The sequence below is a fragment of the Equus quagga genome, chromosome 14, assembly GCF_021613505.1.
Source record: "Equus quagga isolate Etosha38 chromosome 14, UCLA_HA_Equagga_1.0, whole genome shotgun sequence".
NCBI lineage: Eukaryota > Metazoa > Chordata > Mammalia > Perissodactyla > Equidae > Equus > Equus quagga.
This window is the reverse complement of record NC_060280.1, coordinates 53057449-53072245: the sequence shown is the minus strand read 5'-3', so window position 1 is coordinate 53072245 and position 14797 is coordinate 53057449. Positions and strand designations below refer to the sequence as shown.

General features: G+C 32.5%; 1 protein-coding gene across 6 annotated transcripts in view; it reads right to left on the bottom strand.

Moving 5' to 3' along the window:
* DYNC2H1 (dynein cytoplasmic 2 heavy chain 1) overlaps positions 1-14797 on the bottom strand; it is a 289228-nt gene that overhangs the window by 142754 nt on the left and 131677 nt on the right. For all 6 annotated transcript variants that reach the window (XM_046637538.1, XM_046637540.1, XM_046637542.1 and 3 more), the window contains 5 exons: positions 13374-13517; positions 10740-10829; positions 2923-2988; positions 1089-1139; positions 224-301 (listed from right to left, as the gene is read on the bottom strand). In XM_046637538.1, the coding sequence (XP_046493494.1) occupies positions 224-301; positions 1089-1139; positions 2923-2988; positions 10740-10829; positions 13374-13517 (429 nt within the window). The remainder of the gene's footprint in view (positions 1-223; positions 302-1088; positions 1140-2922; positions 2989-10739; positions 10830-13373; positions 13518-14797) is intronic.

Sequence of the window (14797 nt, the reverse complement as noted above, 5' to 3'; positions counted from 1 at the left end):
CTGGTCTTCCTTCTCTATATCCCCATCCTTGAATGAAAGATATAATTAATTAATGGTTAAAGGATTAATTAGAACAGTTCTTTGATATCCATTTACTCAGGGTTTTATGTCATATTTACAGAAGTATCAATACTGAGTATGAAGGAGTAGCACATAAAAAACATTAAAAAAAACCTCAAATATAGAAAAAATTTAAATATCCCTCATAGTATAAAAGGAATACCTTTAATGTTGCCACTGCCCAGCTTCTTTCCTGATCTATCCAAGATGGAAGTTGATCACGTATTCTTTGTTGAGAGTCCTTTAACAAGAGCAATTATTTTCCTTTGGACATTTGGTAAAATTCACACTTAAAAAAAGTAAAAAATTGACTAGCTAATTTTATAAACTCTGTTTTGAAAAAACACCTCATTCGATGTATTATTTCTTTATTTTTCTGTTTTTTACAAGTCAATATTGTAAAATTCTATACAATATAGATAACCATTTAGACAAATGTTGTATTTATTTTCATTGTGCTTAATCTTCCATGAAACTTAAGAAAAAAATGTAATGAAAAACCCGTAAAAATTACATTATTTTAAATTACATCTTGCATTTCAGACATAATCTAGGTTTTGCATTACCATTATGGGTATGTCGCTTTGAAGAATAATATTATCCACTATATGTTCGAATAGAAAATTACTAGAGAAAAAGCTAAATTTGAATGAAGTTATCAAAAGTTTTAACAAGTAATATTTAAACTTCAGTTATATAAGAAAATTTCCTTATTATAATATAAATTTTGATTTTCTTAGGATTATAAAAGTGTTCTTGGAACAAAATGCATATACTGAGAAAAACAAACTATATTAATTTCTCAGTAATTAATTAATATTATTCTCAAAAAAAGATACGTCTGCACAGACAAAAACATATACTTCGATCCATTTTAAAGCAGGGTAATAGAGGCAAGGACATATTGCCCTAATTAAAGTATAATTTCAATAATAATTTAAAACTCCTCTGAAGCAAATCACATTTCATGAAGTCAAGGCCAGAACCATTTTCCCTAAGAGTGAAATAATTTTATTATTTTTACTTACAGCTTTCCGCAACATGTCTCCCACCACCACACCTGTAAATGTATCCCATTCCTAGTGAGGAAAATATGAAGAACACAAAAATATGAAAATACTAACCAGTGACAAATATTCTCACTTTTCCTGTAAGGTGGATTACAAAGCAGCTTTCTAAGGACATGTAAAAAAAATGCTTTCACATCTTCCCACTTCCAGTACGTTAATATTATAAGAATGAGTTCATGTGCCAACATAAAACATTAATAGGAAATCTAAGAATAATTTTATTAAAACAAAAAAATATAACTACATAATATATATGTAAGTCTCAATAGCCAAAAATTTAAATGTCATGTTTGATTATCATTTGTCACTACCTATTAATTTGTCCTATTACATGCTATTCCTCACTAATAGATAAGCATAAGGTGCACCAAAAGTTTAAAAATTGTATATGTTGGGAAAAAACAGAGAAAAGTACTTCCATTAACTTATCTTTTCCAAAGGAATGAGAGAACACTGCCATTGTTCCTTTTTTTTAATTAATCCATGGACTCAAGATTGATCAAGTGTTATGGAATCTAGTGTCTAAGAAAATCTATGTCTTCACCCTGAGTTCCTCTCCAATCAGATAATAATGGACATTACTATATTGTCCGTTACACGTTGGTCAGCAAATAAAGCAAAAACATATCAAAATTTGAGAGCAATATGGAAACATTACCAAAGCAACATATTTCCCGCCTCCCCCTACCCTGACCACTCACTCTTCCTACTGAAATTATATAGTCACAAACAAACACAAGAGGAATGACTACTACTACTATATATGAGTCAGAGAAAAATTTTCTCCTTTCCCAATGATAATTTATTTATACTCCAGGAGGGAAAAATAGGGACTAGTAAGTCCTATACATAATGGAACATATTGATCATGATGAAAAACACACAGGATGGGAGAAAGGCATCAAAGTTTATAGAAGAAATAAGAGGAATCAAGTTCATAAAATTTAGGAGAAACTTTACAAGTCAGCCAGAGCATGAGAGAAACAAACAGAGAACACAGGCATGTGGAATTGTCTGCATTCTTTTAACTATTCAAATGAGGGGAATCGAGAACATAATTAAAATCTGACCAAGTAGAGCCAAAGGTTACTAGGTCAAAGTTGCACTGTCCATATATTCCCTCCCATCCTGGCTACTGGACTATTACTTTATGTTAACAGCATAATAATGAGAAAAATCACTTATAAATAATTTTTTAAAATATTAGAAGTATACCAGAGATGGATTAGTTAGCTCTAGCTTGAAGGAAGTTCTTTTCAAGTTTTAGACGGGATTATACGGCAGACCAGAAATAAAGTCAGAGATGAAGATAAATTATACATAAAATGATTAACATAAACCTGCAGGCTCAAGGAAGCTTCTGAGAACTGCCCACACTCTTGCTTCACCTGCTGACTCTGAGGAAGTCAGTGGAGGTAATAAGTAATGTAGTTATATTCTCATATTGTTTCACTTCTTATATTTATTGGTTCTACTGCTTAGACCAGGAAAATCAGAAAGCTGAGTCTTCTGGTGTCCTGAACAAGTAGACTTGGATTTAGAAAAATCTAGGCAGCCTGGTAAGTTATTTAGATTTCTTCGTCTGCCATACCATCACTTCAGAATACTGGGGTCACTCAAAGGGGAGCAGAACCGGAAATCAGAATCTTACACTAAATTGCTAACTTAGTAAAAAGTTAAAATTGGTTGGTAGACAATTTCTAGCCCAAAGTAATTTATATTCTAACCATAAATCTGCCCATTATCAAACTTCTATGTAACTCTACCATTTTCCTCCTTTACTTTCACTTACATTTTCTTGAAAAAGTTCAGGATGCATGCCTCGAACAAAATGGAAGGCGAACATCAACTGATCAGCCTGAAAGGAGTAACAGATGTTACTTGCTTTTTGTAAATTTGTGTTTTTGGAAAAGCATAGTCTTTAAATTTCACAAAATCTGTATTCTGTGTTCAAATTATCTACTTTTATCAAAGTAATAAATGACTATTTAGATGGCGTCTACATAGAACAACACTTCTAAGCTGCAGGTAGGGAGGATAGAGAAAGTACTAAAAGTTTTAGAGAAAGTGCTAAGGATTAATCATCACGTAAATCTCATTAAAAAAAGAAACAGGGGTTGCTCCAGTGGCATAGTGGTTAAGTTTGTGAGCTCCGCTTTTGTGGCCTGGGGTTCGCAGGCTCGGATCCTGAGTGGGGACCTATGCACCATTCATCACGCCATGCTGTGGCAGCATCCCACATACAGAATAGAGGAAAATTGGTACAGGTGTCAGCTCAGTGACAATCTTCCTCAAGAAAAAAGAGGAAGACTGGCAACAGATGTTAGCTTATGGCCAATATTCCTCACCAAAAAAAAAAAAAAAGAAACATTTATTTAGCTAGCTGACATCCAATTGTGAGGTTTGAATTAGTCATTACTAACTAAAACGACCTCTTGCATTAGTAATCTTCAATTTGTCATTGTGCATTTTAATATGCTCCTAAACATTCTATGTGCCCTTAAATAAAAAAATTTCATTTCTAGAAATTTATGCAAAAGGATCCTGAATGTACTCCTAGACAAGAAATAATGATATTAATTGCAAGATTATTTATAGTGGAGGGAAAACGGAAACAACGTAAATATTTATAAGTCTATCAAGAAGAATATTCAATTCAAAATATATAGCATAGCTCATATTGTGGAAGAAGAGGTAATATGTTTATATAAACATATAGGGCTATATATCTTCAAAAACATTGGAAAAATAGTTATCAAAATTTTTAGCAGTGATTTAGTTTTGCAATTACATGTTATTTTTCTTTTCTTTTTCCTTAAGTGTATTTTGTAAATTTTCTAAAATAAGCTTATATCATTTCCGTTAAAAACAAAAAAAGCAGTAAATGTTTACTAACAAAAAGAAACCATGTACTCAAATGCCATCTTTCCTACCAAGGTCTAATTTAAACATTCTAGTTAGCTTTTCCCACATTGTGAATAACAGTTTATATTTAATATGTATGTATGATTATAAACCTACAGATAGAGATAAATATAAGGATATTAAGATACAATAAATGCAAAAGATATTTACATAAAAAAGACTCTCCTGTAAATACTAACAGCAAGTGATCTCCTTGCCTGCAAGAAAATCACCCTCCTATTGGAAAGATCCAGTGTCTTGAATAACACAAAATAACTTATTTTATTAAAGTATATGTTGTATATACATACAGCAAGTACTCAACAAATGTCTATTGATTGAGTGAATAAATAACAAACATATGTTCACACCTATAACATAGTCAATGAATCAAAAAACAAAGAAAAAATCTTAAAAATACAAAAACTGGAAGCAGATGACCATCACTCAGGTGTGGGGAAAAAAACCAGTCACAACCAGCTACCATGTGTATGAAATAGCTGCCATGTGACTTAACCCTATAAAAAGCAAGGCACATCATTTGGGGAGACGTGTAGTGTTCTCAGGCATTAAAAGGTCAGGATTCAGGTTTGGGATTGAACAGTGACTAGCTAGATAAGCCACTAAGATGCTTATTTTATAAATTAATGGATATTTTAAATGATCATGATAGCATTCCTCATCTAAGGTAAAGAAATAATGATTAAGATAAATAAGACAATAAATGTATTGCTTGGAAGGCTTTCTCACTTAATAATATAGTTAATTCTTCATTATAGAGGTATACATACACAGCATTACATTTATTAGTCATTTCTTCCTTTTAACGGAGAAGAATTATGTAGTTTCTAGTGTTAATGGAGAGAAGGCAAGGCCCTGCTACTCTGATTCTCAGATTATTCACTGGAGTCAGTGAGCTAATTGTTAATTATTACTGAGGACAAACTCCAAAATGTTGGCAAAAAATGGCCACATAATATGTAGTCAATAAACGGGTAATGGTGGTGACCCTTCTCTCTATTTTCTGGTTACAGAAGACATCCTGACCTTAAGGATAAGCATATAATCATAGTTGGGCCAATCACATTATATTGCTTCACAGATAGTGATACAAGGGATGCCGTATGACCTAAGCGAGGCCAGCCAGGACCTTTTTCTATGATTTTTCTAACCTGGAGATGGCAGAAGAAAGCTGTTTATGGCAGGTGTCGGGTTGCTCATTTGTACCAATGAATCTTTTTAGCTATAAGTATTTAATGATAATATTATAATGAAGAACAATGATGACTCAAGAATAAACCTAAAAATACAATTTACTGAGAGACAGAGAAAATGCATTATTTCCAATTAAATTGAAGTAAAATTAAGAATGAATAAATCAAGCTTAAGGATTTTCTGAATACTTATTTAAAAAAAACAAACAAAAACCTTTCAATATCCAGAGTTGAAAAAATATTTTGCACTTCTTACATCTTTGATCAACACTGCTTATCAAATCAGAAAATTTGGGTGTTTTAATTCAATGTCAATTTATCTTAGTATACCTGGGTTCTGTTCACAAAATACTTTAATATCAAGCACATTTATAATTCAAAATCTCAACTAATCATCTACATAATTAACTAGCTGAATGAAAAAAAAATAATAAGAGATGGTAGACCACTAGGTGGTATAAGTCAGTTACACACTCCATACCATGCCATCACACACTCTGGTAAATATTCAAAGAGTGAAACTATTAGATCTGGGTTAATACGATATGAGAGAATCTTAAAGTCAACTTCATAGTTGAGATCAAGTTCACATTTCCAGATATAATGGTTTGTTTCACCCACAGCCTGTTAGCAAGAAGTCGTCAGCATCAAGGAGAATGGGTTTCAATTCCAGCTCCAACATCCTCTACATCCGAGTAACCTAGAGAAAGATTACTAGCTCTAAATCTTGATTTCCTCCTTTATATAATAGGATTGTTGCAGGATTAAATAACAATGTATGTAAGGCACTTATATGGTGACTGGAACACTGTAATTCTTTTTTTTTTTAACTTTTTTTTTTATTGCTGTCACCTTGGTTTATACCATTGTATAAGTTTCAGGTGTACATCATTACATTTCAATTTCTGTGTAGACTACATCAACTTCACCACCCAAAGACCAATACTGCCCGTCATAGTACACAAATGCCCCTTACTCCTTTCACCGTCCCTCATCATCCCTTTCCCTCTGGTAACCACCACTCTAATCTCTATATCTATGTGCTTGTTTGTTGTTGTTGTTGTTTATCTTTCACATATGAGTGAATTCATGCAGTTTTAAGCCTTAAAAGGTGACAGATAACTATCTGCTTTACAGTAAACTGATATACTATATAATATTGGAAAGAAAATTTATTTGAAAAGTATTCCATAAACCTCATAATTCTCAGAGACTAAGAAGCAGTAAAAAGGCTAAGTAACTCATTTCTTTTATTTCTACTCTTCAATAATCATTGCTTTCAAATATATTCAATGAAAACTATAAAGTAGATATTACCATATGAAGAAAAGTCTTGCTTTAATCTCGAAGAAGTTGATATAGCATAGAACTTGAGTACTGGCATTTGTGCTTGAAGTTAAATCATACATTTTAATGAAGAATTCTATGCACATTCAACTATGCCTCCAAAAAATGTAAAGGGTTGGATATAATACTAAAAGTTGCAAAGTTATATAAGCAGAAGAAAATCATCTAAATTATCGAGATTCACTTAATAGTCAAAGGTTATACTAAACACCCAATCAGAAAACTTCTACTTTTTTATTACAAGAAAGCACATTTCAATAGGAAAAAAATACCAGAACCCAAATTAAATGATTTGTAAGACAAATATAATCATGAGATGCTATAATTATTTTATTTTTAAAATATAATATTTATCTGAATTTTACTCAATCAACTAGCAAATTCATTTAGAGAGAGAGGTATGGTAAGCTGCACAGGTATAAACTTACAAGGCATTTGCATGAAAACACTTCTATTCATACCTCACCAGACATCCTTCCTATACCACTTCAGATCTCCTTTAGATAATACTTCCATGAGGAAGGGGAAACGGTAAGTATACATGCTTCCCCAACCCTCTTTCCAAGCTTCTTCCATACTTTCACCTAATGTCACTAGAAATTATCTAACACTGTAACAACAACTTTCATTATTTTGCACCTATTCTAAATGATAAAATGGGATGAAGAATTGATCTGTAAAGGTACTAACTTGTACATAGTTTATCATAGTCTTAAGTTTTGGAGGACTAAGTATGCTACTTATCCTACAACTGTTTAAAATAATTAGGTTACTGAAATAAACACTTTTGATCTCTTGAAAAAAAAAAGAATGACATAGGCAATAATCTAAATTGAAATTGCTAGACAGTTTTTCTCCATTTAGTTTAGTTTATTAAAAGTCTAAATTTTCTGCTACAAAACAAGTCAGTCATTTTTTGTTCCAGGTCAAGTTGCTTTCATTTCAATGTGATGCGAACACTAATAATAATCTGGTCTTTCTATTTCCAGAGTCTATTGCTGCCTGCCATACTGCTGTCACCAACACAACAGCAAAATCAGCATCAGAGGAATTCTGGCAGGCAGTTTAGTGTGATGCTGATTGCTAAAAACCCAAAAAGTTTTCATTAAAGTATGAAATCCGTTCCATCCTAAGTAAGTTTATATGGTGCTAAATCTTGAGAAATGTACTTCACTGCTTTACAATTAATGTGTTTTCTGAATTTTTATTGACCACTGAAACTCTACAGAATGCCAAATTCACGTTGAATAAACTTAATATTACTCATACAGAGATACAAATTTTACAGAAGATATTCCATCATGAATTAAAAATGTCGTAAGAACTATAACCATAGCTTTTTTTAAATGATTTTAACTAAAGTGTGAATGATGGTAAGCCTTACAATCTCTCTCCTAGTGCAACAAAAGGCTAGCTTTAGCCTAACTTAAATATATTTTTAAAACGTAAAGTGGCTTGGAAGAAGTAACCCTCACTATACCTTACTGATATGTTAAATCATTTTGGTACTGAATACTTATTATATCCTTCCTTAATTACATCACACAATATATGACATAAGGATTTAAATCTTGTCAGTAAATATACTATATTACTAAAAATAAAATAATATATAAACTCAGGCACAGATATATCGGTTAGAAACAAATAAGAAAAGCTACTGATCTTTGGAATGAATAAGCAAGTTTACCTTATCTTCGACAAAACATTTTTCAAGAATAATATTTATTTATAACATATCTACTTTCAGAGAGGATTTGGGTAGCACCTTAAAATAACAGTAGTTCCATAATATTTTCATAAGTAACAGCCTATTTGAGTGTAGAGGTCTTTAATGGGAAGTAAAAAAGCACTAAATATATTGTTAGGAGAGTGACCAAAATGAAACTTTGCAGCCTTCGTATATTAACTATAAAATAAAACAATTAAAGCTACATTGAAAAACTAATCATACAAATTCAACAATATAGAAATCAAAAAATAAATCCAATGATTAAAAAATAAAATATAAAAACAATAATTATAATAAAGTAGACTTGTTCTGTAAAGCTATGTTTGTTCTCTAAAATACCAAGAAAATAGACAAATATGGAAAATAAGGGAGGAAGGCAAAAATAAACAAGTTTAATAAAAATTCAAAGAAGATAAAAAAAGAAGATATCTAAAAACCACAACTTGGTAAAAATTAAAAAGATTGGTAATATCCAGGGTTAACAAGGATGCAAAGAAGGAGATACCTTAATTATTCTGTGGGTACAAGTATTAACTCATAAAAAACTTTTAGAAGGCAATCTGATAACATTCAACAAAATTTCAAAAGTATGAATCCTTGGACCAGCAATTATACTTCCATTGAGAAATCTACTGAATAGAAATACGTACATATATACATAAATATACTGTACAGGATTTCACTACAGTCATTCATAATAGAAAAAATATACAAATTAATATCCACCAATAAAGTAGTAGTTCGATGAAGTAGGATATAACCATATGGAATACCACACAATCACTAAAAATAATGAGATTACCATGTTTATATTATGGAAAGATCTTTAGGACCTACTGCAACAAGAGACACAATAAAACAAAATATATAGCAAGGAAAATAAAAAACTGTACCTATACATTTGTACATATGAATAGGAAGAGAGAGGAAATGGACTATAAAGAACAACTCAAACCCTGAACTGGTATACACTAAGGAAGGAGTAAGAATTGGAGAAGAGGGTTACTCAGATGTAGAGGATGTTGGAGCTGGAATTGAAACCCATTCTGCTTGATGTTGAAGACTTCTTGCTAACAGGCTGTGGGCAAAACAAATACTTATATCTAGAAATGTGAACTTGATCTCAACTTTTTAAGGTAAGTTTGAAACTCTTTCAGAAAACATCTTTAAGCTTTATTTGTGTAATAAAATTTTAAGATACTATATGAGATAATGCATTCTGCAAATGTTAGAGATATCTGAGATCTACCAGATGAAACTATAGATATGTCACCCCTATATCTAGGATCATAACATTTTAGTGACAAAATGGGCTTCGAGATTATTTGCTTACAATCCCTCATTTTATACAAATTAATATTGAGGGCCAAACGGGTTATTTTTAGAATGATAGTTAACTGTGAGACATTTAAAAGAAAAATATAAACTCACAGTTTTCATTAAAAAAGGAATTCTTCAGAAATGTTCAACCATAATTCTCGGAACTTGCAATAATATCCCCTGTCAAAGCACTGGAAAGTACTTTGAAGGATTTATTCTGTCTCAAGTAAAGATCCTCAACAATATCACTCCAATCACAAAAATTACTATTCCTTCCCAAAGAATATATTAACTATATCTTTTTCAAGATTTTTCTAAGAAGCCTATATATTTGGATCATAACAACTCTATTTCTCTCACTTAATTGCCTTTACAAAGCTCTTCTTCAACATATTTCAAGGTATACCCTAAGACTGATATTAAAAAAGAAAATCCTAAGTGAAAAGCCTCTGTGTTTTCTGTAATATTCAAAAATTTCTAAAATATGTTTCTTTATATATTCCTCTGGGCCCTTATAATATGAAGACCTCTGTGACAAATTTCTCTCATAACTCAGGCATTAATTTACTTCCTAATACCATGAAAAGGAAAGGATTTTGTCTCCCAACCCAGAGGACATTTGGCAATGTCGAGAGATATTTTCGATTTTAACAACTGGGGGAGGGAGTGCTACTGCATCAGTTCATAGAGGTCAGAGACGCTGGAAAACACCCTAAAATGCACAAAACAACCCCCTACAACGAATAATAATGTGGCCCAAAATGTCAGTAGTGCTGAGGTTGAGAAACTCTAGCTAGAAAATGACCTACATATTCTACTGTAGGTTCCTCCTTCAGTGGCTACCAGGATGTTCAGAGCTAAATCATCTAATGCAGCGTTTGCTCTCCTTCTTCATTTGTCACTTTTCTCCCTACCACATCCCAGAATGCAGTAAGACATTCCAGTTAGTAATGAATATTATTCTGGGAAAATATCAGAAATGCCTATTTTAATATCTTTATAGTAGGTAAGGAGTCATATAATTTAACTGAAATATATATTAAATCAAGGTTCAAGTAATATTTTATATGTGAAAAATATAATGTTTCTTACCTTAAATAAACAACGGCATATATATTTGTATACCATATGTTTTAACGAGCTGATAAGAGACTGGATTCTCTGTTCTGTATTTTCAGAATCCTGTGGATTACAATTTAAAGATTAAGAAACCATTAGGAAATTGGGGCTGGCCCTGTGGCTGAGTGGTTAAGTTCGCGCGCTCCGCTGCAGGCGGCCCAGTGTTTCGTTGGTTCGAATCCTGGGCGTGGACATGGCACTGCTCATCAAACCATGCTGAGGCAGCGTCCCACAAGCTACAACTAGACGGACCACAACGAAGAATATACAACTATGTACCGGGGGGCTTTGAGGAGAAAAAGGAAAAAATAAAATCTTAAGAAAAAAAAAAAAAGAAACCATTAGGAAATTTATAAACTTTTAAGAAGTACCTCATAGTTTAACCATGCTTATAAATCATTCCTCCAGACTCAAAGCTAATTCTGGAACAGTTATGTTTGCCAATCAAACTCAACAGATTAAACAAGTGTATTAAACTTGTAAACTAACACAGTTAAAAAGAATGTAATTTTCTTTAATGTATACAATTAAAGCTTTCAATAAATGAAAATTACCATTAATTTCCAATAATACAATATGAACTGAATTTGACCATACCACTTTGATTCCTACTGGCATTAAAAATACTACATCAATCTGGGTTAAAGTCATTTTGTTACTTGTACCATAACCATCAATCCAGCCCCTAAACAATAAGACCAGAACCACCCTATAAAGAATTTTCTCATCCTCAATATAAGAACCTAAACAGTCTTAAACCGTGCCTTCCAAGTTGAATACAGATGAACAAAAAACTTTGATATTTATTCTGTAAAAACTCATAGACATCTTCAGTTTTTTACCTGCTTTTGTACTTCCATTGTACATGATTGCAAAGATTTGAAAAAATATCATTGATGGCTATTTCCCTTGATTAATGAAAAATGGATTGGGGTAGAAATTGGGGAGAAGGAGGTTGTAGAGGCTGGTCTTTCCCTTGAATGTAGTCTCACTTTTGAATGTAAGAACTTCAAATGAGACACATTAGTGGAAAATAAATCAGCAAAAATGTAATCATTATTTATAATCAAGTAAAGATTTTCTAAAATAACTCATTCTTGAAAATATTAAGTAGTCATACCAATGAAGACAAGGATTTTTTTTTCCTGTTTCCTTTCTGCTATGTAACATAAGCACCTAGAAAAATGGCTGACACATAGTAAGTCTGCAATAAATATTAATAGAAAGAATAATAATCTTGGCTTAGAAAAACAGATTTAACATAGTTGAATATGAAATTTTGCTCCCTAATTTAACTACAAGAACAAATTTACTCTCCTCCAAAAAATAATTTTAGAAAACACCCATATTAGTAGTATACCAAACACAAAAATCATAAAGAATAATTTGATGAATCTGGTCTCATAAAAATATTTTTGCAATAAAGTGAAAAAGCAGATAATAACGTTAAAATCTGCAACATGTGACAAAGGTTTAAAGTCCTCAATATGTCTCTTATAACTCAATTTTTTAAGTATTAATACAAGATGTAAAAAAATAATAATTCATTGAAGAGGAAATACAAATGTAAAATAATCCTACATTTATCTTACTAGTGATCAAAGACTTACAAATACAATGCAATGTTTTTCAATTACTTAATAGGACAATTATTCAAAGACGTATAATATCCATTCTTGGTTAAGTTGTAGATGGAAAAAGGCACTCTCATTGCATCAGTTTAATACATCAATAGCATATATTTCCAAAGGACAATTAGTATTTGTTTAAAGGCTTACCAATGTGCATTTTTGCCCCAGCCATTCAAATCTAAAAATTTAACTAAGAAAATAATCGAGAAGCAAAACACTGAAAAAACAAAACTCTAAGTGTCTGTAGCTGTTCAAAACATAACCACCAAATTCTTTGACACTCTTTCTATCAAGAAGTGAAGCCTATTTTCCCAACCCCTCAAATCTGAGTTGCCTTGTGAAGGCTTCAACCAATAGAATACAGCAGAAATGACAGTGACCCAAGACTGGGTTATAAAAGATGATTCAGCTTCTGCCTGGTTCACTGGAATACACACGTTTGGCAGCCCAAGATGTAACATAAGAAATCCAACTACTCTGCACTATGGGGAAGGCAAGCCTCATGGAGAGGTGCTGCAGTCAGCAGTCCTAGGCATCAGGTCCTCCCACCCTAGGGAAGTGTGTATCCCCATTATCTAGAATAATACCTGACACAAACCACAGCCTCAAATAACAAGGATATACAGTGAAATTTTAAATGTTGTTTTCTCCAACTAATGACATTATGTGGATAATTTATCTTTATACCTTCCTGAATCATCTGAGTTTTTTTAACGATCATCTATTACTTATTAATTTATACTCAGAACATAAATCATTTCCACTAGGAAGAACGTCACATTGGGACAGTTTGTTAAGAACATAAAATACAATTAAGGAGAGAGTTTCTTTTAAATATAGTTTTAAATTTTTACATTTGGGTCTTTTGAAACAAAATCCTAAACAAGTTTCCTCAGGAAATTATTATTATAAATTAAGCACCTAGAAAAGTGCTCTCTGTGATTCAGTTTCAGGTACATGGCTACCAACAGCATACCTGTTTGTTTTGCAGAGCTCGCTGGAAAAGGCGGAGAAATGCAGCCAAACTAAAACGGTACATGTTATTAATTTTGGACAAGTCAGAGATAATGAAGTACATCTTGCTGGCACTCTCAGCCAAGGGAAGATAGGCATCCCGCTCCTGTGGTCATTGTTTGGGGAGAGAAAAACACCTCAGTACTAGTGCTTTGCTGCCACCTACAGACCACTATGCACATATCTAGTCACAGCCTTACTATTTCCACATACATACACCAAACGAAGATGACGATTCATAGAATTCTGTAACTAAAAGGAATAGTATGATCTAGTTTTTCTTATTTTTGTGAAACTGAGGGCAATATATTTTAAATATTTCTCTACTCCTCAGAAATGGTTCATGGGTTGATCTTAATGAAGACCAAGAGCTTGCATTAGGGAAAAGAGGGTAAGATAGATCATAAATGGTTGTGATCAGAGAACAAATAATGCAACTTTACATTTCAAAAGAGAACCAGTTTAGATAATGCAGGAGGGCATGACACTACTAGGTCAGCTCCGCAGAAGAGAAAACTTAGAACTATGAATCCAGTGTGTGGGTCTGGTGTCAACAGGAACACTGACGGATCTGGAGAAGAGAAGAAGACTGTACCAGGTGTCCACATTAAAGTAATAAAGCACCTAGCAACATAAACACAGAAAGAACCAACACTCACAGGGGCTTTCATTCTGACTGAAGGTAAAGAATGATAAAAATGAGAGGATCATAGGGTTAAATGGCCTCAAAGTTCTGCATGGAACTCTGAGAAGGTTCTTCATGCCATTCTGATCAAAGCATCAGGATTACAAATATGAGACTGGTAAAATTATGTGTGAAACTCTGCAATGCCTGTTCAGAACGAGTTGGCACAGAAGGGTCAAACTCCTTTCGGCATAGCATGACAGTCAGGACATCTGCCAAGTTTAGCACTGGTGGAGAAGGTGGGGTGACTAAAAAGAAAATTTGGAAAAGTTACTAAAGTGAACGAGAAAGAACTACACGATGTCAGTGAGGGCCCAGGTCAGGTTGGAGCCTGGGAATTCATAGTAACATTAATCTGCTTGGTTGTCTGACTTTCTTCAAGCAAAGCTCAGTGACTAGAATGTAGGAGAAAAAATGATATATTGTACTGATAGAGGGTTGGAATTTTGCAAAAGGAAATTATCAAAAGAATAAAGTAAAAATAATTTTAACCATTTGTAAGAAAATAGTTCAGATCATCACTATCATGGGGTCCAGGACAAGCAGAAAAGAAAAATATTTTTAATGGAAAAAATAGCTTATAACTCTTTTAATTAATAAATTCAACTTGCTTTAACAAAAGTCCCCAAAATGGCAAAGATACTTTTAATAGTCATTTTCAATACACTCATTTTCAATTTCAGAACAAAACTGCAGCTCTA